This window comes from Eptatretus burgeri, chromosome 10 (genome assembly GCF_056783735.1).
Source record: "Eptatretus burgeri isolate ZD-2024b chromosome 10, Ebu_testis_v1, whole genome shotgun sequence".
In the NCBI taxonomy this organism is placed as follows: Eukaryota; Metazoa; Chordata; class Myxini; order Myxiniformes; family Myxinidae; genus Eptatretus; species Eptatretus burgeri.
The window spans coordinates 89,248,064-89,272,773 of NC_140970.1; the positions used below are offsets into that span (position 1 = coordinate 89,248,064).

Here is a 24,710-nt window from a genome sequence, read left to right on the forward strand (position 1 = left end):
ACACACTTTTACTTTTTATATTTACAACAAGACAGCGAGGTGGGTTAGGGTAAACCTATTACACACTCGTTTGTACTGTCCTCTGCCATAAATAGAAAACACAAGACTTAGCTCAGGATGATAATGCTGTGAGAGGGGGGAAGGTGTTGTTTAGAAAAATGTGGAAGTAGAACTTGCGATGGCTGTTCAATCATCAGGAGCAGGATGAAGTCGCCTGCTACATTGCCATGTAGAAGAAGGTTAAAACGATCCTAAGTAACCTTGACCCAGAGCAGATCTTTCCTGCTTGTCAAGGAAGGTATCACATGGCATCCTCTTCCAAAACAAGCCTGTTTCTTGGGCAGTTGTTGAACTGGAGCCATCGGCCCTGGGTGCCTCATGGAAATATTGTTAAATCCGCAATATTGGTAAATCCGCAATATTGGTAAAGGTCCACTCACAGGTAAATGTGCAATTGTTCCTCCCATATTACCGGTCCACTCAAATGCGTACATCTGCAATGGTTTCTCCCATATTACCGCATTTGACTCTCGTTCACTGAACAGTTGATTCATTGATCCCATAATGCCCACAGTTGCCGCATTTGACCTCTTGCCAACGTTTCTAACAACTTGATTTATTTTGCCAAATGTCATAACCTTTCTCTGCCTTTTGGCACAACTAATTTTGTCCACCGCTCTATGTTTGTGCGCTATTATTAACTGTTGTGTGTCTTGTCGATGTTGTACATCTAATATTACAGGATCTCCGTATGTAATTTCCTGTTTGATGAAGATTCATTATTAAACTTACCTTCATTCCAATATGATGATCTGATTACTACAATTAACAGTGTGTGAGAAACAACAAAAGGCTCATAATGGGAGGTAATTGTTCACTTGGACGCAAACAATGACTCATCTCAGCTCCAAAACCAAGATTAGCCAAAATGAAATACCGTGATAACTAAATCGGAACAATAGGTTGCCCACGGTTGGTCGAAACCTACGATATTTGAGGGTTTACTGTACAGCAAGCCCTTTTTGTGCACTGTTCTTGGGAAAACCGGCCATCTCAAATTTCATGTACTATGAGACCATTTTAACACAAGAAAGCACTTCTTACAGATTGAGTCATTGACACATGACAGAATATAGCTAGCTTCTCAAATACCAAGTGCCTCTGCTCATCAGACATCTTCTGATGCACAGTCCTGTGGCACTGGTGGATTGGTGGGAAGAGGTTACTGATGGTTGGATCCACCAGCAGCAGGAGCTTCATCATCAGGTTCTTTCCCAGTCATCGTCATTCTGCTCCAACAGGTCCAGGGCTTCATTAATTTTTTTTTCCAAGAGCCTCTTTCAACACACTGGTGGTGAGGAACTTGTAGAGGTAGAGCCTCTTCTGCCATCTCCTTGGCCTCCGATGCCACATGCCTCTCCAGCTCCTGCAGCTCATCATTATTTAGTTGCTCAGTATGAGAAGCCAGAACTTCCTCCTCATCCTCGGAAATGACTTCATCTAATCCAGCCATATTGGCCAAATTAGCAATTTCTGCCTTGGCTTGTGGCAGCTCTTCATCAAATCCAATGAAGCATTGACACAATCCAGGTACAGATTCCACCAAACACCATTCATGCAGGATGGTGTTAATTCATGCCAAGACTTGACGATGTTGGTGATGGCCTTCATGATGTTGTTGCGTGGACTGCTTGTCCTGCCCATCAGTGTCAGCAATGAGTTGACCAAAAATGTGGTGCACATAGTTGGCCTTAAAGGTGGCAATAACATCTTGGTCCATGGGCTACAGGAGTGACTTTGAGTTTGGCAGAAGGAAGCACACTTCCACTGGAAATTCAGCCCTGCGAGTTTCAATGCTTTTGGGGTGGCTAGGAACATTGTCGATGACCAACACAGCCATTGGGTCCATATTATTCTCCATTGCATATTTCTTGACAGCAGGGCAGAAGTCATTTGTAAACCATGTTGAAGAAAACTTCTGGAGTTATGCAGGCCTTGCGATTGGACCGCTGCCTGACAGGCAGATCACCATTATGGTACCCTTCACAGCTCATGATGTTTCAGAGTGGTAGATGAGGAGGGGCTTGAGTTTAAAGTCTCCAGTGGCATTACCACCTAAGAGGAGTGTTTGGCAGTCTTTGGCTGCCTTTAAGCCAGAGGCATGCTTTTCTTTCCTTGAGATAAACGTGTGGGGTGGCATTCTCTTCCAAAACGACCCCATCTCGTCCACATTAAAAATTAAATTAGGGGGATAATCTTTATGCTTGACAATTTTAGCAAAGGTCTTGAGAGAGTCATTTGCCCCTTCAGCATCAGCATTTGCCACTTTGCCACTGATGCTTATATTGTGTAAGTTACTGCAGCACTTAAAATTCTTAAAACACCCCTAGCATTGAATGTTTCTGCCCAGGATGGTGCACCATGCCTCTGTTTGTTTTAAGTCACAAAATAAACTGATAGCCTTGGCTTGAATGATGGCTGTGCTGAGTGGGATGGATCACTCATTTGTGTCCTCCACCCATTTGCCTAAAAGCGCTTCCATTTCTTCCATTAAATTTCTCTTCGACCTCAATAATTTGGTAGCCATCAAAGGAATGATTGTTTCACCAGCTTTTATAATTTCGTTCTTATTTTTGACAATTGTTCTTATGGTAGATTCATGGAATGTGAACTCACGGCCGACAGCTGTCGGCCCCACTCCAGGGTCCATTCATTGATTGAAGCACTTTTGACTTCACTGCCAGAATTGTTGGTATCTTTTTCTTCTGATTCTGCTTCTTCTTCTGCTGCTGCTGCTTCTTCGATTCACCACTTTTATTGGGCTTTTTGGGAGCCATGCCTGATAAAAATTATTTACTTTGAATGTGAAATGCGTATTGTAATTAAGAAAGACAATGCAGGGTCAAACACAATGCGAATAGGAGGATGCAACGAGACAGCTCGGAGTAAATGGAAGCAACGTGAACACGTGGTCAAAATGTAAAACAAACCGCCAATCACTGAATGCATTTTCACATCTCATTTTTGAAGTGCTGCACAGATTTTTATGACTTTTTAATTTTTATTCATTTATTTTTTGTTCTTTTGAATTTCTAAAAAAAATAAAAAATCTATTATTTGTATCACGTACTCCAAGGGATTGTGTGCGTGTGTGCGTGCGTGCGTGTGTGCGTGCGCGTATGTATAATGTGCTGGGGGTATCCAGGGTCAGGGCACAAGATAATTAATACCTGCTCCCCCAGCAAGAGTGGGGGGATTACTTACAATTTTCACCTGCACAGTACACATGGTTTATTGACCCCTGCCAGCGGGAGGTGGGATTACTAATCACTGGCATTAAATAAATTTGTCTCACCTCCCCCCCCCCCCCAACCCCTTTCACTCCCCCAGGCCACTACTGGAGGGAGTAAGTGTTTTCTCATTCATAAAGAACAACTAATTTAAACATCCTGGAGTTGTGTCTGTGTCTGCCCCACTGTTCTCCTCCTCCTCTGTCCTTCCTCTTCCCCTTCCTCTTCCCCTTCCTCTTCCCCTTCCTCTTCCCCTTTCTCTTCCTCCACCCCCTTTGTGTAAAATGTAAACTGTAAAGACTGGGTTAGTATCATAGACTATGAATAAACTTATAGGTTGAATTGCTTTGGTATGAATGCAGCACAGGTGCAATGGGAAAAATGGTTTCCTCCTCTGTTCTATTTCTTTGTATGGGTTATAACACTCTTGATCAAAATCCTTCACATGTAGGTTGGGATAAGTGTGAGAAAGTTTATTCTTTTGCTCTTTTGGCTTACAGAACTAGCGAGCCCTGCTGCTTTGGCTTTCTCTTTTCCCTGATTGCTACAGCTTATATTTGCTCCACCTGCTGCTGTTGCTACCTTGCCTGAGGTTACAATGGCAACCACTGGCTCTACTTCCTCCCAGGTAATCATTATGACACATAATTACCTTTACTTTCACTTTGATTTGATTTTTGATGAGTGCTTCATGGAATGGCCTTTGAATGAGATTTTTTTTCTTTAGAATTTATATCGGAGTTCATGCCTTTAACCTTTGCCTGACTTACTATTTTGACTTTCTCAACCAATCGTATTTCTTTAATGTTTCCCCCATTTTCACAATTTATGCAATCTGTGAATAATATGGCAGCAAGTTCAGAACCTGGCATTACGTGGCACAACTGGGCCAGTGACACAGAGCGTCCCACTCCGGCCCAGCAGTCAACCTCGCTCACCTGGCACAGCACGCCCACCTCCCCACCCCATCTCACCCAAGGGCGTCCATGGCACAGAGGAGAGCTGGCGCCGTGGAGAAGGGGGTTCCCCGCCAGATGCTCGGACGGTCTCATCACCACGTACACCGACCTCAGCCACAATTTCAGGTGTAGTCCGGATGTCAAACAACATTTTTCAAGATGACCTTGCATTAGAGTCCGCACAATTTTTCTGCATTTTTGTGATCACCAGACCATCTGAATGAATATTCCGATTGATGCCACTCTGGCACTCTTGAGCATTTTTGAAGAAACCCATTAATATGCAAATTAGCGGTGGCCATTGTCGAAATTACTATTTTTCTTAATATCTCCAAAAGTAAGCATTCAAATAGCCTGGTTGAGGTGTCTCACCCATGTTTTCAGGGTCACTGGTCATGATAAATCCACTTAAAATTTCATAACATTGAAATTTAGCTCATTAATATGCAAATTAGCAGTCGCCATTATTGAAAATGTAGATAAATAGACATATAGATAGAAAAAAAACACTTCAGTCTTTGTGACTATAGATCACTTTATTATTCATACAGATTCAACAATTCGACAGTATGCAATGAAAGCAACTAACAACATGAACAAAAGAAGACATTCCTGTGTAAATCAAATGTTCATGTATATAACAGGTTTGTAAACCTTGTGAAGGCTCCTTCAGTGCTTGGTGTCTCATTCAGTGTCAGAGTCATCATCAAGGGCAAATGCAGCAGCTGTCTTGGTGCGCTCATTCCTGCAGCCAGTATCTCCATGGCTTGTACAGAAAACTGTGCATAGTAACTTGGCTGCTGTGCAGCGGCATTGAGCTGTGTGGCATTGCTTGTTGGAGGAACATTCACATCGTATTAGCTCCAAGATCTATCAGAGCTCCTGGAAGTGTGCAGTCCAGTTTAGCTGATATTTTGGAGAGTAGTAATTGAAGGGTTGAACTCACTGCTTCATTAGCAATATCTATATTAATTCTAGTCTGATAGGAACTGGGGTTGGACGACAACTGCTTAGATTGCTGTGCAACCTTCTGGGCAATTCGTTCTATGGAAACATCAATGGCGTCATCTTCATCTGATGCTACTAAGTTGATCGCAGTAGACGCTCTGCTGTGAAACAACATTAAACTAGCGACACCTTCACCAGACAGAACCAGAAGCTCAGAGCCAAGTATATCCAACAATTTGGATAACAGGGTTCGTCGAGAGTTTAGCTTTCCTCCATGATCCTTGTACATATTGTAGACTTCTACTGAATTCCAGATGCGCAACATGTCATTTTCATCGATAGGATGGTAGAACTGACAGCTGGCTCAATGTCCTGAGTTTCTCTGCTGCTGTGTGCTGCTGCTGCAACAGAACGAGGTGCCATGAAGGACTTTCTGCAGTCATCATGATATCTCGCATCAGCAGCATGAAGATCGCTGATTGCGCCCATTAATCGAATGTTGACCTGGCATCCTTCTTCATCCTGGTGGGAATCGATAACATCGAGAATAGTTTGTTTGAAAATTGTCCGATCAATCGATCTGCAGTCCTACAAAGGAGAACACGCCGCCAACGATTAGGATTCATCTTATCAAAGTCCATGATGCACTTTTCTGCGCAAAAATGCAATGTTCTTTAAAGTCAAATACTGTCATCTTTGAACAGCGGCTTCTTTTGCTTGTTGAAACATCTTCCAAACAGACATTACTCATTCGTTTCAAGTGTCTTTCTATGTGTGAGCGTGATGTGTACGTTGACACACAGTCTCTATGGCATTTGAGCTCGATTGATTCGTCTGCCTGTAACCTCTGTTCAAGTTCTTCATGTATACCATCTTGTCTTGCTTTGCTTGACCGGATGATACTTCGCACTCTGTCTGGACCAACTGTTACCAAAGGTTTTCCAGCTTTACTTGCATCGCAGGGACTGAAGAAACAGTCTCCCATGGTGATGGAGCCTCAACCTGTAACAATAGAGGTAATTATAAACACCAGTAAACATGTAATTTCTTTGTTCGTATTTCAAAAAATTCTCAGGAAACAGGTTCCACCCTGTGCACTTTTAAAAATCAACAAAATACACAGTTGCTTTCAGACAGATCATGTTAAATAAAAAAAATTAAAAACTTGCTTGCAAATAATATTGATCATTCTACTGTATCAGAAGACATTACTCTTACTTAAAACTCAGTTCTCCATGTTTCTTTCATTACATTACAAGCCTCAACTTACTTGATCAGAAACAGTTCATGCTGTTGATCTTCTGAGGTCATCCATTTCTTCACAACTGAACTGGGGATAAACGGCTCTGCACAAGTTATTTTCAAACAGTTTTGTTGTATAACTGTACTGCAAAAACGCCGATCGGCGCGGACAAATTCAGGGGGTAGGGTTATGCAAATTTGCATATTAATGAGCTAAATTTTAATGTTATCAAATTGTAAGTGGGTTTATCATGACCAGTGACCCTAAATACATGGGTTTGGACACCTCGACCAGGATGTTTGGATGCTTACTTCTGGAGATATTAAGAAAAATGTTATTTTGATAATGGTGACTGCTAATTTGCATATTAATGAGCTAAATTTAAATGTTATTAAATTGTAAGTGGGTTTATCCTGACCAGTGACCCTAAAAACATGGGTTTGGATACCTCAACCAGGCTGTTTTGATGCTGACTTCTGGAGACTGGGTGTGCTCTGGCTTTCAAAATGAATTAGCCACTGTGGCTAATCCAGGTTTAGAATCATTAGCCACAGGAGAAAGGAAATAGCCACATATTTTATTCAAAAGTTTTTTTTTTTAGCAATATGAAATGATAAGTTAATTTTAAATTTTAGTTCATGCTGCTGTTTTGTTTGTGTTTCAGGTATGCATGAGGTTATAATAAAGCAGTCTGGTGATGGGTGTCACAAGCTTACAGTACTCTATTCTCCTGCTTATCTCACATGATGTATCCTGTGTTCAAGTACCCTGAACGAATGAAGAACAAAGCAAGAACTTTCGCCAACAAGCAATAAGCTTTCAAACTATTTAAATAAATCAGATTGCATGTGAAATGAATCTGGATTAAGAAACGTGAAAAAAGTCAGTCAAATACACTTTATTGCATAACCCATTGCACAGTGTATAAATACATAGCCTCGGCATTTGTTAATAACAAAAGTCAATAGTGTTCTGCGCAAAAAAAAACAAACAAAGATTGTAATATCAATAACTGTAGACTAGAGTAGACTAGTACATTATACTGGACTAGAAGTAGATAACTGTCAAGAAATAAAATATAATCATAAAATAATGGATATATAAAAATAGTGGTTACTCATATCCGTATTATGCACACAAATACAAAGATAATATCAGTAACTGTAGACTAGTACATTATACTGGACGAGAAGACAGTGGATAACTGTCTAGATTACATCATTGGCTATACAACAAGTGGAAGTCCCTGAATTGCGTGTCGAGCCATAATTGTATAATTCTTTTTATACAACAATGTAAATACAGCAATTTCACAAGGGGGAGGCCCTCTGCACTCTGAAACAAACATTTACAAAAATTCACAAAAACAACAAGTAGAAGTGAATGGGACCCTTTTATCTGGCATTAACCCTCCATCCCACACTCAACCTCTCTCTCCACCCCACACTCAACTTCTCTCTCCACCCTGGCCTCCATCCCTCAACCCCTCACTCAACTCTTCACTCATCCAACCAATCTCACACATCAAACTCGCTCATCAAACTCGCACTTCCAGCCAATCTCACACATCAAACTCACACTTCCAACCAATGTCACACATCAAACTCACTCATACAACCAATCTCACCCATCAACTTCACTCATCCAACCAACCAAAGTCACCAAACAAACTCGTCCTACTACAGGTACTACTACTGATTGTGTCAAAACTCACCTGGCAACCACTGACCCAACAAAGCATGTAGTGCCGAGTCGCGCCTAATCATGCCGAATCATTCCGGAAAAAAAAAAAAAATTTTCAAAAAAATTAAATTAAAATTTTGAGACGATAATCATGGGAATGATGCGTAATTTCGGTCGATTTTTCTTTACTAGAAATTAGTTTAAAACTACTAAAGTTAGTATATATAAGCTTGTACGAAATCACGCATGATTCCCGTAATCAAAACATACAAAATGGCGGCCGTCTCAACGAAGGTTGAATTCTGTGCTAAAATCACCCAAAATTCGTCTAGAACTGGTAAAAAAAAAAAAACCACTAGAACATGGATTAGCCACAGTGGCTAATGGGTGGTTTAGAATATTAGCCACAGGTAAGGGGATTCGCCCTGTGGCGACGTGGCGAGCGGCAGCACACACCCAGGGAGATATTAACAAAAATTGTTATTTTGATAATGGTGACTGCAATTTTCATATTAATGAGCTAAATTTAAATGTTATTAAATTTTAAGTGGGTTTATCATGACCAGTGACCTTAAAAACATGGGTGTAGACACGTCAACCAGGCTATTTGGATGCTTACTTTTGGAGATGTTAAGAAAAATAGTAATTTCGACAATGGCCACCGCTAATTTGCATATTAATGGGTTTCTCCAAAAATGCTCAAGGGTGCCAGAGTGGCATCAATCGGAATATTCATTCAGGTGGTCTGGTGATCACAAAAATGCAGAAAAATATTGTGCGGACCCAAATGCACGCTTTTCTGGCGAACACTCGGACTAGTACACACGATCTGCTCTCCACTTCTCAGCTTTTGCTACGGCTGTTGCTCAGAGTAGGTTGTATAATAAACTACATTACAGGAAATAGTATTATGACATGACCAACTGATGTAGGACATGGAAACAGTTTATAAATACTGTAGTAGACTACAGGAAAGGCAAGAATATTATGACATGATTAATTGATGTAGGATATGGAAATTAAGTTGTTCGTCTTTCGGCTGCTCCCGTTAGGGGGTCGCCACAGCGGATCATCCGTGATGATCCGCATACTGATTTGGCACAGGTTTTACGCCGGATGCCCTTCCTGACGCAACCCTGGTCACCTCTTACGACACAGGGATCAGGATTTTGGTTTTGCCATGATTCCGGGCTGTTCCACACCCTGCCCAGTGCAGAGGCCCCATCCTCAAGCGATCCTCCAACCCAAGCCTCCGAGTAGCCGGATTACAGACGCACGCCACTATGCCCGGTTAGCATATGGAAATTAAGTACGTACAGAAATTTAATATTGGTTCGTACTGCCATTCATTTACACCTCTCAGCCTCTGAACCTTTTCTCCAGCTTCTTCACTGCTCCGTAATATCAGCGTCTTCCTCTTCACTTCCTGACTTGCACTAACTATTCTCAGCTTATAACTTGGGCTCTTCTCCTCACAGTATTTCACATTTTCTTTTACCTTGTTTTTTCACCACCACCTTCCTTCATAGTTTCTGGCTCCTGCCCTTGGCCCAGCACATCACATTCTTTGACCTTACTTCCCTCACTTTTTCTCACCCCTCCCTTCTCCGACCCCACGACTCCACCCCTCCATTATCATGGCCTTTACCCATGCCACTTTCTTCCTTGAGGTCTTTCGCTCCAGCCTTCTTTCATGACTTCATCTCAAAGCTTCTTTCCATCTTTTCATCATTATCCCTGTTAGTTTGTGGCATCTGTCGTGACCTTAGTCCTTTAAAATTGGTGCTGTTGACCTTTTGCACATTTCTATCTGAGCACCTAGCTAATGATGTTGAAGCCCCAGGTTCAAATCCCACATCCAATGTTGATTTGTCCACTCTGCTAATGTTGTCTAGTAATTGTCCTAAGCGAACAACCTCACACTTTTTTTTTCTTTTTCAAAGCACTGTAAAATTGGTGAAACATAACCTATTGTTCAAGGTGTATCCTGACCTGCCAACATCACTACACAGTATATATATATTTGTGTACAACACTGCAAATGTACTCTTGCTTGGACATCCAAAAAAATGTCACACACTGACATGTCTGCACTACAGAGGGGATCATTGATCGACAAAAATTCCATCCTTCCCTTTTCCTCGCCCAGCTCTGAAGCAATGGTTCTGAGCCAGCAAAACTCAGTACAGATGTCAGTCCTTTTATTTGTAGTCCCCAACCAATGTTAATTTTATTTTCCAGCTGTAGGTGAGTTTGCTGATGCCCCTGGAATATAAGTTCATGAAACTAAAAATAAACTTTTTGATTGACACAGGTAAGTGCTTCAATTATTGGTTATGTCTATGTCAGCATTGCCATTTGTCGAAATACTGATATTGACTGACATGCCATATTTAACCAATTTTGGTATTTGAATAAATTCATTGTAGTGGAAATTGAGACAATTTCTGAATTGACATTTTCTCTGGATACCGAGCAAATAGGTCTTTCCCAAATGGATGAAAACAAATATAAAGTGTGATAAATGATTGTGATGGTAATTTGTGATTACAGCATATTTCTTTCCACAGGTGCAGTGTCTGCTTCACAACAACAGTCTCCACCAAGCCTTACATTACCTACTATTCAATCTAAACCCCACATTGGCCCCTCAGTTGCTCCCCAGGTACAACACAGGCAGACAGGTCCTACAACGCCAACCCGACCCTCGGCTTCTCACACCATTCCTCCGACCTCACGACCTACAACTCCCCAACACCACTCACCCTCTGTTCCTCGCTCTCCAACCCAACCTCCTCCCCCTCGCTCCCTCGTTCCACCTCGATCTCCTACACAAGTGCATCCCCAATTTCTGGGGCAACCACCCGCTCGCTCGCCAACTCAGTCCCACCCACCGTCTTCTCCTTCCCGCTCACCCACACAGACGCACACTCTGCCAGCGATTCTAGCACGCTCCCCTTCACACACATATCCTCATGGCCTCTCACGCTCACCCACTCAACAGCATGCACCATCAGGTGCACAACACCTTTACTCTTCCAGCACTGGGCAACTTCAGCCAGCTGTAACCATCTGCTCTGCTCCAGGACGCTCCACACTTCATCTACCCACCCCATCTCAACCCAAACCACAGGTGTGCTGAACTTAATTTTAGTAAGGGCACTAGGCATTTTTACCTGTCACTTTGCTGATCGATTTAATCAAAAGACGACACATTCTACCTCACAAACATTCTGCTCTATTCACTCGATCATTTGCCTGATATCATCTCCATATGCTTGGAAGTCAGCTTACATGACCTTCATCAACCATCATTGTTGCTTATACACGACATTGCCAAAAGTATGTGGACACCCCTTCTCATTAGTGGATTTGGCTATTTCAGCCGCACCCATTGCTGACAGGTGTATAAAATCAAGCACAAAGCCATGCGGTCTCCATAGACAAACATTGGCAGTGGAATGGGCTGTACTGAAGAGCTCAATGACTTTCAATGTGGCACGTTCATAGGATGCCAACTTTCCAACAAGTCAGTTCGTAAAATTTTGCCCTGATAGAGCTGCACCGGTCAACTGTAACTGCTGTTATTGTGAAGTGGAAACGTCTAAGAGCAACAACAGCTCAGCCGTGAAGTGGTAGGCCACAGAAGTTCACAGAACGGGACCGCCGAGTGCTGAAGTGCGTAGCGCGGAGAAATCGTCTGTCGTCAGTTGCAACACTCACTACCGAGTTTCAAACTGATTCTGGAAGCAACGTCAGCACAAACACTGTTCATCGAGAGCTTCATGAAATGGGTTTCCATGGCCGAGCAGCCGCACACAAGCCTAAGATCACCATGCGCAATGCCAAGCGTTGGCTGGAGTGATGTAAAGCTCACCGCCATTGGACTCTGGAGCAGTGGAAACATGTTCTCTGGAGTGATGAATCACGCTTCACCATCTGGCAGTCCGATGGACTAATCTGGGTTTGGCGGATACCAGGAGAACACTACCTACCTGAATGCATAGTGCCAACTGTAAAGTTTGGTGGAGGAGGAATAATGGTCTGGGGCTGTTTTTCTTGGTTCGGGCTCGACCCTTTAGTTCCAGTGAAGGGAAATCTTAACGCCACAGCGTACAATGACATTCCAGATGATCTAACTTTGTGGTAACAGTTTGGGGAAGGCGCTTTCCTGTTTCAGCATGACAAATGCCCCCATGCACAAAGCGAGGTCCGTACATAAATGGTTTGTCGAGATCAGTGTGGAAGAACTTGACTGGCCCGCACAGAGCCCTGACCTCAACCCCATCGAACACTTTGGGGATGACTTGGAACCCCGACTGTGAGCCAGACCTTATCACCCAACATCAGTGCCTGACCTCACTAATGCTTTTGTGGCTGAATGGCAGTAGATCCTGGCAGCAATGTTCCAACATCTCGTGGAAAGCCTTCCCAGAAGAGTGGAGGCTGTTATCGCAGCAAAGGGGGGACCAACTCCATATTGATGATTTTGGAATGAGATGTTGGACGAGCAGGTGTCCACATACTTTTGACCATGTGGTGTATACGGCATGAGCAAAAATCACTTTCACTTCACTGTGAAGTGTTGGGTGATTTGGTTTGAACCTTCGTTTAAAATGAGTGATATTAAACATTTTGAAAATTTTGACTCATTCTCTCAGATTTCAACATCACTGAAATGCTTTTTATCTCCGCCACCAAAAGTGGAAAGAGGTCATGTTTTCACCCCTTTCTGTGTTTGTTTACACCTAGCTAATGATGTTTGGGGCTAAAAATGATATATGGCATGATATTTCAAAAAGTTATTGGGCTCTGTTTCACAGGATCAGGTATTACGTGGCGGAGGTATCCGCTCTTCTGAGCACCCTTCCAGTTTGAAGTCGTTTTAACTTTTTTGTGTAAGATGATGATTTGTAATAACAGCTACCACCTGGGGCGCGATGCAATACACATTTGCAGAGAGAGATAATTGGGGTGGGCTGGGGGTCGGGTGAGAAGACCACTAGGAGGAGAAGCTATCTTGGGTTCCCACCAGACTCCCCGGAATTGCAGGCCATCGCACACGGATAATTCCGTGACGCAGCGGGTCGCAAACCGACTGTGAACGCCAATAACTCAACCACGTGATGTAGATTACCGGTTACCTAAAAATAACCGGGGGACACACCCTCGGTACGCCTTGTCCGAACCGGATCACTTTACTGGATCAGATGCAGCCGAGCAACACTGCCAAGGATGTACCGGCTAAAAGGAACGGATCGTTGGGAATAAAGTCCCGGCTAGGTTTGGATATGGACCATGCTGGATCAATGAAAGAAAAGACGAAAATGAGCTGGGAGAATTTCTGGGAACTGGGAACAAAAATGAGCTGGGAACATTTCTACAAATAATTTATTAACAGGCAGGTGAGGAAAGATATGTGGCACAGTGAATATAGTTTTTATTGCTGTGTGTGAGCAGGGATAGGATGAAATGTGAGAGGTGCGTCAATAATACAAGCAACTTCCAAAAGCAGACACAGAGCAGAGTTAACCCGATTATAATTCTTGTACAATCTTAACTTAAGTGAGGACAGGCGCCATGACACACACACACACACACACACACACACACACACACACACACACACACACACACACACACACACACACACACACACACACACCGATGAAGAGGAGTTAATGAAGAGAAAAGGAGAGGAGATGAGGCTAACGGTCTCTCAATACCTTGCACGATTGCCCGACCGCACCACCAGTACGTTTTGGGGGGATGCTCCACTGGGCGATACCTCCCTGACAAATGGGGCGTCGTCTCTTGCTTCGTGGTACTTCGTGCAGCTAGCGTCGGTCCAGAGAATGAAGACGCGACTGTCAGGCGTGAAGGGAGTGACTTGTGTGGAGCCAGCTGCGAGTGGGTGGAGAAAGACGGAGTCAAAATCCAGTGGATGGAGAGAGGCGGAGTCAAGGGCCAGTGGGTGGAGTGAGGTGGTGAAGAAGGCGGAGTCAGCAACTGGGTCGGTGGAGAAGGCGAGTTGGAGATCCAGAGAGAGAGAGAGAGGATGGACGGCTTTGCGATCCGTCCTTTTATAGACCCCGTGGTGCGCGGCGGGGGCGACGACCTGAAGCGATGTGTCGTCACCTGAATCGGGTGCTCTGGCCCCGGCCACTGCGTGGCCCGGCCGTGTTGGCCGGAAGTGGCTCCACTCCATTTCCGGCAAGATGGTTCCAAGCTGCAGATTCGTCTCGCTCCGAACCTCGTGATATGAATCGCCTTGCACCGAACTCCATGACATGAATCGTCTTGCACCGAATCCCGTTCCGTGCCCCGGTGAACCGCGGTTGGCTCTGATCAACGTGCCTGCTCCGTGGTGCACCACGCGGCCTGAGTGATCCGGCCGCATAGCATGCCTCTGCCTGGTAGCAGCTGCATCGAGGCGGTGGTGTGGGAGGATCTCTGCCGTCCGCAGGAGACATTTGTGGCTGTCGTGGTGAGCGAAGACCGACGGTGCTACGTTATTGTAACCCCATGGGCAGACCTGACCAAAGATGTGTGTTATTCTTGCCCCGTTCTGTACGATGATAAAGTATCACGGGCTGCACGCAAGTCCACTATTGTACATGTGGTCAGCGCGTGGGTCCACCCGCCATCGAGCATGCCCCGTACAGTGCGTGCGGGTCCACCATTGTACACGTCAGCGCGCGAAGTCTGCCCGTCATCGAGCATCGTGTTCACGGTTATCAGAGGCAGTGGGGTGCACGGTGCCAGCCCTAATCTGTGTCAGGGAATTGAGGGAAAGGATTGGAAGTAGGGTAAGAATACTGATTCTGGCTCACTTTTCCCCATGTAAATGAATGGGGGATTTTCAGCGATTTATATTTTTTTTCCCTAAAAATAAATCCCCTTTTTATCCCAAGGTATATTTATTTGTCCCCCCTTTTAACCTGGAGGTTGAACCTCATTGAATTGAACACCTGGGGGTTGAACAGCTCACTCATTGAACCTATAAAGATTTGTTCATTCTCAAATTCCTTCAATAGTTTAATTTTCTTTGCACAATAATCCCCATCTAAAATATTGACAAACAAAACATTTGAATCTTTATATTTTTTAAGATACCCCATTTGTGTCATTACGAAATGATAAACTTCTCTTAATGCTCTCATCTGGCCACCACCTGAGCCACATATCATTTTGAGATTATAGTAAATTGTTTTTTCATTGTTCAATTGATAACCATCAAAGTTTTCAGTCCATTCAAGGATATTCATTTTTTTCTTTACATCCTCTAACTTACGAGTTTTTAAATTAATTCGCTTATTTGTTTTATTTACCTTTGTTTTAGTTATTTTTTCAATAAGACTTATTTGATATTTTTCACATTCATTATGTTTTCCATTTATATACCAAGACTAAGATTTTCTCCACTCTTTAGTTTGATTAATACTTGGTTTAACCATTTATATATTGTGAAAAACCACATGGTAGCCCTTAAAAACCCTAACCCATCTTCCCATCGTTAAAACATAATCTATTTTATACACTCTATCATACAATATCCATATGGAACACAATCTATTCCATTATCTAAAATAAATCTCTTATCATCAAAGGCTCCCAATGCCTTTTTATTTACTTCTTCACTATATATGTTATGTTTATAACTTCTTATTGTATTCATTTTCCTATATTCTTCTTTCTTATTCATCAAAAAATTATAATAATTTCTAAAAGTTATTGATTTCTTTATTACATATTTCTTTATTCCCTTTAACCTCTTATCAATCTGTTCACCATACTTATAAGCATATGCCTTTGCTCTCAATCCAATAAACTCACTCATTACTTTTCCACCCAACTCATCCTTAAACTTACCAATAACCTTTTCATTCTTTTTGGAAAATAACTCACTCTTCTTGCTGAAATTACTTGTATCATATACTCCAATATTTTTCTTCATATCTTCATAAACATCATCAGTTTTTATATCTAGGATAAAACTATCAGTATCCATATACAACAATGAAACATTTTCACCATACTCTTTCTTTAAGTCATTATACAAATAATCATACATCAATATCTTTGATAAATCAAGAACTGCTGTTCCAATATAAATTGGTTTATCCATTACAATACTTTCCTTTTTCATATGAATTGCAGAAAAGTTCTCTGAAAAACCTCTTCTCTCTCAAAACTTGGTTTATTTATCAATCTCAAGCTTCTTTCCAAGATGTTGCGAATCTAATGTTTTGCCTGTTTCTAACATTTTCCATAGTCTTTCCAAATACAGCATTATTCATTAATTTATAAAAGTCCCCTTCAAATTTTACTTTGGTATTTGCTCTCATATCTGTATTGAATTGAATATACTTTTTCACCCAAGGACTTTGTTTAAATTTTAAAACTCTATGAATTTTAGCTACTCTCAATCCTTCTCTCAAAAACTGTTTTAAGCTTCTCTGATGTAAAACATATCCCTCTTTATCATAGAATGTTGTTAATAACTTTTCTGTTGATTTGCCTTTAATATTAAAACTTTTATGATAATCACTTAACCATTCTTTCTTTGGAGTTTCTTTCTCACATGCAAATGAAGATCTTTATGCTTATTATGAAGATCACTCGGGTACCTCAAATCAACTTCAAAATAATAACCTTCTTCTTCGTCATTCAATTCCTCTTGAGAAGAAATAACAATATTCATCAAAGCCTTTTCATAATCCTTTTCTTCCACCCACTCTAATTTACCATAAGGCAGAGATTGAGACATTGCCCATCCATACAAATTATTAGCATCAAAATACATCAAATAATTACTATCTTTTTCACTATTATAATTTGGAAGATATTTATTATTTGCTTTAGCATATCTTTTGAACATACTTGTGATATTCCACCTCTCTTGGACTTCTCAATCATCAAAAGCATATCAACATCACTGATTAAATCTATATCTTGTTTTGTCATTTTCAACATTGCACTCCAAGCTAAACCAGGAGCTGTGAAATAGTGGGCAGGGTCTAATCCATAAGAATTTTTATTATGACAGAGTGTTCTAAGAGACACAAACACATCAGCTAACAATAAAACATCTGTTTTTAGATATAAATCATGATATTCTGCAAGGTTCTTTATCTTAAATATTTTCCATATTTCTTGTGCGTGTTTATATTCCTTATCACTTATCTCTTCTTCATAAAGGTTATTATAGAAACTTTCTTTTGAAGGAAGTTGTGTTTCTTTAAATCTCATAAATGAATCCATATAATCATAAGGATAAATTCCCTTACTTGTAAGAATTTTCTCTTTTCTTTTGAATTTCATTCCTTGTTTGAATTTCTCTCTCTCGTAAGAATTCCTTCTTTAATCAGAATTTCATCTTTAATCTGAATTTCCTCTTTAGTTCGAATTTTCTTTATAATTAGAATTTCATCTTCAGTTAGAATTTCCTCTTTACTTTGAATTTCTCTCTTAATCTGAATTTCCTCTTTAGTGAGAATTTCCTCTTTTGGAAAGAATGAATTAAGATTTGGAAAAGAGTCCGTGGAGCTTAGATTTGATGCGAGGTAGGCTAGTGGTGTTCCCATAAACTTGTAAGAATCTAAAAACCTAATACGAGTTATAGGTTTTGTGAATATCATTTTTGAAAATGAAATATACTTTTGACTTGTGTTTGTTATAGCAGAAATATTCCCTGGTGTTTTTTGAAAGTTCATTTATAAATAGATGTGTATCATAGTTGGCGCTGTTGTGAAGAAAGACTGGAATAAAAGAAGGTAATTTATAATTAAGATTACAACAGGAATGAGACGGACCTCTATATTTACCAGTAAGATGACAATGGTCTCTAACTTTAAACTCCTTAATTTCCCCCTCACAAATATGACAGATATTGTTCATTCTAAATTCTAATTTTTCTTCTTTGGTTAATTTCATCGGTTCATTTGTTTCTTTCATTAATTTAGTGAGTCTTATACAATCCTTTTCTAATCGTTTTACAAACTCTTGTGAAGCATTTTTTCCACGATAATGTTCAAGTTTGTTATACTTTTCTCCAACAGATGATTTGATATAATAACAAAAACCACAAGGAATATGTTTTTGATATTTATTTGTATATGGTTCTTTTGGATTAGGAGAAGCAGTATTTATCTTTTTTAAGGATACATTCAAAATCAGCGTATATCACAAATGGGTGCATGATAGATTTATTATAATCTTCAAAATAAATCTTTTCACCAGGTTTAGGCATTGTAATTACAGCTGATTTATGATTACTACAATATTTTGAATGTTGTTCTAATCGTTTCTTTTGTATGAAATGAATTAAGACATCGCTTACAAGGATATATTTTGTTTGCTGTTCTGAATACCTGAGAAGAGATTAATCTTGATAAATTATTGATGTATGTGTAATGTGAATTCTTTCCAACACTAAAATATAAAAGGTCAATGTGTGTTTCTTCATTTTTATAGTTGTTTGAAATTTTTAATATTTGAACTTTGTTTGTATCCGTTAATCCATATACATTAATAGAAAGATTATTCTTTTTCTCAAATTTAGGAATATCTGTTAGTGGCATTGGGAATTTAAAATCTTTAATGTCCAAGGTATTCTCATATTTCATATATTGTTTTACTCTTTCTGAATTACATTTTGGTGGATGTAAGTGAGCAAGAACAGACCAGAGAAAACATTTATTATCATTGTTCTTAATATTAACAACTGCCTTCTTTAGTTTTATTTCTTTTGGTAATTCAATATAAGAAGAAGCTTTAAGAGGGTTTGATTTTAGAATGTGTATATCTAAAAAGATGATTTTTTTAATATTGAATCCACTTCCTACCACTGTATTATCAACATCCTCCTTTTGTCTTGATAGTTCTTCATAAACCCCACTATTCAAAAAATCTTGAAATGATGTTATAAAATGAAGATCTGTTCTCATATAAGGAGTTTGTTCTTCATCTTGTCTTTTCATATTCATTTTCACTCCCATATAAAACTTTAAAGTTTTTATTTCTTTTAATGTCTTTTAATAAATTTTTCAACATCGGGTTTTACTATTTCAATTGATTCAGCTATTGATGATGGACCGGGTTCTCCAAATTGAAAAATCCTTATTTTTATATGCCCTTTAAATGCCTCATCAGTGTTTTTAATATAATAGTCTCCTTTACTTTAAACTCATTTTTCTTGTGTTTTTGTGATTGAAGATGTTGATTATAACTACTCTTCAAAACATCCTTTGAACAGATATCACAATGTTTTCTTTCCAACTCAAGAGGAGATATTTGATGAAATAGATTAAATGTGTGTTTGTTGGTTCGGAGGTGTTTTCTATAATGTTTATATTCGTGATTACAAACATCGCAGTACGTTGTATACAGCATATTTATAGAATAAAACTTTGTTGAACTAAAATTTTCTTTGATGAAAATTTCGTTTAATTTATAGGTGAATCTGTGCTTAAAAACATTTTATCCTCCAACTTTTTCACTTAATAAATACAATGTTTCAAGACACAAAAGACAAGTTTCAATCAATCTCTTCATCTGTTAAAGATACTGAGAAATATGTCAAGGATGTAAAATTGAACAAAGATAAATATAACAACTATTGGATAAAAACTATTATGGTAAATAATATGAGTTCTTCAATTTCCTTCAGTGGAAGGGCTTTTAGTATACCTGGTAGAACATCAATTAAAGTATCTCTAACAAAAGTTTCTCCTCTCCTTCTAGTAATATATTCAAAACTAGAAAAAGCAATGAAACAAGAAAAAGTATCAAAGAACAAAAACCTTATGGATGAAGCTTTAGAAAGAAAAGATAAGACCATCTGTAATATGCAAGGAGAAATTTGTATTTTTTTCAACAACCCTAAAGATGTAAATCTTGATGAAATAAAGGATGTTAATATATCAGGTGAAATGACATTTCGTTCAATAGTAGTTAACGATAATTTTAAAATTACCTTTAATATAAAAAATGTTGTCGTTGAATCTGATAATGAAAAAAGTATATCGATATCGATGGTAATATACAACTGAAAGTATAGATGAATTTCAGTTTAAGTAAAGTTTTACTTTATAAATATGCTAGACTTTCCTGATTCTCCATATGACAAATTTGAGAATTGTCCTGCGTGTGAAAGACGGGGATTAAACACAGAGTCAAAAGCCTATAAACAATGTATATTCTGTGATTATCTTCTAATTAATGATAATAAAAATATAAAAGGAAAATAATTCTTTTTAGATTTACACCAAAAATGAATTACTTTACAAGATTGATTAGAGAAATGAATGTAAAGTATGAGGATGATAACACACCTTTCCTTACAAGGGAAGAAACTGAACGTATAAGAGAAATGTTCAAAGGATTGTTGTTGTATATTATTCATGGATGTAATTTTCAGGGAAATATCAACACAAGATATTGTATAAATAAAATAATGGATTATCTTGAAATTAAACCTGAACTTAGGATAAAATATAGAGTTTCTAAAAAGCCAATAATAAATTAAATAACCTGTTTTTCAAATATATAAATGAATGATTTTTTACCTATTTGGGAAAATAAGATAAAATTTAACAACCATAAAAATCTCCCAAATTCATTAAGATGTCTCATAGTTGGTTCAAGTGGATGTGGAAAAACCTGCTTACTTTTAAAAATGCTCCTCACTCCCAACTTTTTAGATTATGATAATTTAATAATTTTCACAAAGTCGAGTTTTCAACCAGAGTATCAACTACTCTCACAAGGTTTTAATGCTGGTCTCCATAAGAAGATATAATAGGTTTATTTAAACGTCAAAAAAAACCTAAATGATTATAACATTGAAGATATAATTCAACTATTTTGTGATACACAGAGATGTAAAAGAAATCAAATCTTATAACTTGTATTCTTAGTGATAATACGGATGATATACCGTCTCCCCAAGATTTGGATAAATCAAAAGAACCTCGTTATCTTTGATGATTGTGTTAATGAGAGAAACCAAACGGTAATGGACAGCTACTACACAAGAGGGAGACATTCTTCTTGTAATTGTATTTATCTTAGTCAATCGTACTTTCAACTTCCTCGTCGTTCCATCAGAAACAATGCTAATACTTTTATTTTATTCAAGTTAAATTCAATAGATATCAATAATTTTTGGAGAGATAATTGTTCTACATTATGTAGTAAAAAGAAATTTGAGGATTATATGAAGCATACGACTGAAAAATATAAATATATTGTTGTGAAACAAGATGAGATATTAAGGGATATATTTTTTGTTTTATAAACAATTACATATATAAATGACAACTATTATTATAAATCTTGTGGGTAAATCTGCTTCTGGAAAAACTTTCATAAATCAAGGTTCTTGTGTAGTACAAATGAGAATATTGTAAATTTACTTAAAACACCCGTGATACGCATTGTATCAACAACAACTAGAGCAATAAGACCTGGAGAAGTAAAAGGTGAAGATTATCACTATATTTCAGTGGAGGAACATATGCGATTGAGGAATGAAGGACAAATATTTGAGGAGGTTTCTCTTGGTACAACAAAATATTCACATTGTAAGAGTGAGTTAAAGAAACTAAAATCTGGTGGTGTTGGGATATTAGAAACTAATCCAGAAGGAACGAGACAAATTATTAAATATCTGAGCGGAGTGAAGATTTTATCATTCGGTTTTGATGTTGATGAAGAAACTCAACACAAACGTATGAAAAGCAGAGATGCAAGGATTAGTGAAGAAGAAATTACAACTCGCATTAATGTTAATAAAGGAATTTGATGAAATATTTAAAGAAAAGGATTTATTTGAACACATCTACTTGAATGATGAAGAAAAGGAAAATTTCCCTGTTGATCTTTACAATTCATTAAATGATATTTTACAATAAATAAATGGATACAAAAGAAAGAGCAAGAAGATTTAAGGAACATCAAGAGTTGGTTTCAAAAGTTGTAAAACAACAGGAAGACATAAAGAAGAAACGAGACAGAAACTAACGGGCTAAGAAGCATTTGAAAAAAAAACAAGAGAAATTCTTTAAACCATTTTTAAAGACTTCCCAAGAAAAAATGAAAGATGTTTCCACAGTTCCCACAGTAGAATATACTCCTAGAAAGCTTCAAATGTTAAAAGATTTCAGTCAAATGACGGAGGAAGAATTAGAGCATTTAGGAGAATTAGAATATGATGATGAAGGTTTATTTCAACAACTGGAAGAGATTAATCAACCCCTGATTATATTGTGAATGCTGTTCAAAACAATGAATATTCAGCGGATTCAAAAACCAAAGCAGGACTCATTCCAACAGAACAACCAGCAATATTTCATCTTGTTCAAGAAAAGGTATTGATATTTAATGATGAATTAAGATTCTTAAGTTCTGCTCAACCCCCTGTTAAACTAACTCCGAGATTAATGTTTCTTCTCACAAAAGATGGAAGACAAGGTTCAACTGTGAGGGATGAATCAAAGTATATTGATAAACCATTGGATATGGAAAATAATGATGATAGAGTATATATTGATTTGCTGAACACTCTAAATTATAAGGTTATTCTTTCTGGTAAAAGTAGGAAGAATGAGAAGGAGAAACACATTATTCAGGCTTTAAGTATCCTTGGTTCAGGTATTAGTTTTCTTCCAAATGACCCATCGCAATTAGTTAATAGACTGTTATTGTTGTTCGGCAGTAAGAAGGCTGGAAATAACAATTGTTTTAATGAAGCATCAGCCATTTTAGACCAGTTGATGAACATGAAAATAATTAATAAATCTCAATATAAAGACATTTTAACTCATATTAAATAAGATGAGAAGCACAATCCTGAGTTTTAATTTCACAACAAGCGACCACACATCTTCATTCCCATACCCACTACAACTTGACACACCAAAAGAATATGAGGCATCTTTATTGTCCTTGGAGACTTATAATACCTTATTTAATATAACCGAGAAAAATGACAAGTTTAGTTATAATCCGGGAAGTGGATACAAAACGATAACAGTCTCAATTCGAGACATACGAGATTTCTCAAATATCTTCCGAAATTGCTCGTCTTATGAAAGAACAGGGTGATGAACCAAAAATATTGTTATAAACATTCAAAAAACATACTTCAAAATCAACGATTAAAGTTAAAAATAACTACAAGGTTGATTTCACAATTGATAATTCATTTAGAGAGTTATTAGGTTTCTCCTCAAAAAGATTGAAACTAATGGGACGTTTTACAGTGATAATGTCATTCAAATATCCTCAGGAATAAATTCGGTGTTAATTCACTGTGATTTGATTGATGGTGCTTATAATGATGGATTAAAACAAATACAATATTTTCATTCAGCGCATACTCAACCCCAATTGGTTATAAATTCAATATGGAGCCTAAAAATTTGGTTTATCTACCTGTGTCAGGAAAACCATACACAGAGTAAATTTTAGGATAACCGACCAAGATAATCGTGTGATTTCTTTTAATGGAGAAGTTATATCCATCAGAATTCACCTACGTGAAGTTTTTCAATAAATAAATACGATGGTTATTGTGAGGAAGCACGAGTTGGGAAAATATAAAATAATTACAGGGGATGGGATGTTCCTTTCCCCGTACTACAAGGGTGAAGGTATGTATCTTGGTAGAGGATACTATAAACCTAAGAGACAAAGGGGTGTTGGACATCAATTTAGAGGAGATGGGATAATTGATACTCTCATGGGTATTGGTTCAACTATTCTTAAACATAAAGACCTAATTGGTTCAACTGCTTCTGCTGTGGGAAATGTAGCAGGTGCTGTAAAGAGTATAAAAGATGCTCAGAAAGAATCTCATAAATTACAAGCAATAAAAGAAATTAAGAAAGGTAAAACTCAGTTGTCCCCCAAGAACGACAGAAAATAATTCAAATACTTGGATCAGGGTTTCAAAAGTTTTAACATCTTTTTTCCTAAATAAATACAAGTATGGAAGCAATTGATAGTATCTATGATTTGGATGATACTATTATTATCTCAAACTCCACTAAAAAGAAGATTACTTCAAGGTAAATGCAATAACTGGAACAGACTGGAATACAAATGGTACAAAAAGTTTTGAAATAAATAATCAACAAACCTATTTGAATCTCTCCGAAAGTTTCTTGTTGTGTAAATTTAAATTCACTAAGGCTGGGAATAACACAAACGCTACACTTGTAAATGATTTCTTCTGGAAAATGTTTGATAGTGTGCGATTGTATATTGGAACACAAGAAGTTGAAGCGGTTGATTATGTCTCTGCTGTATCTGAAATGATGAAATTTACACTCTATACATTCAGTGATAGAATGGGAAAGGGGTCTGTCGAAGGTTTTATTCCTGATATGTCAACGGGAACAAACACAGACCCTGGATATATTCAAAGGAAAGGAATGTATAATGATGATACAAAAGCAGAAAATAGTTTTACTGTGGCAGTTCCTCTTAAAGGTATATTTGGATTTTGTGATTATGATAAAGTTCTGTATGGTCTTAAAATTAGATTTCAACTACAAAGGAATGATAATGAAAATAGATTGC

The 24,710-nt window shown here is 38.3% G+C and overlaps 1 protein-coding gene across 10 annotated transcripts in view; it reads left to right on the plus strand.

The window, feature by feature from the left end:
• LOC147019068 (polyhomeotic-like protein 2) overlaps window positions 1-24,710 on the plus strand; it is a 124,605-nt gene that overhangs the window by 33,263 nt on the left and 66,632 nt on the right. For 8 of the 10 annotated variants that reach the window (XM_085899283.1, XM_085899282.1, XM_085899284.1 and 5 more), the window contains 3 exons: window positions 3,841-3,918; window positions 4,144-4,375; window positions 10,694-11,256. In XM_085899283.1, the coding sequence (XP_085755409.1) occupies window positions 3,841-3,918; window positions 4,144-4,375; window positions 10,694-11,256 (873 nt within the window). Of the gene's footprint in view, window positions 1-3,790; window positions 3,919-4,143; window positions 4,376-10,693; window positions 11,257-24,710 lie in introns of all 10 variants that reach the window. The other 2 variants (XM_085899291.1, XM_085899290.1) reach the window with 1 other exon arrangement.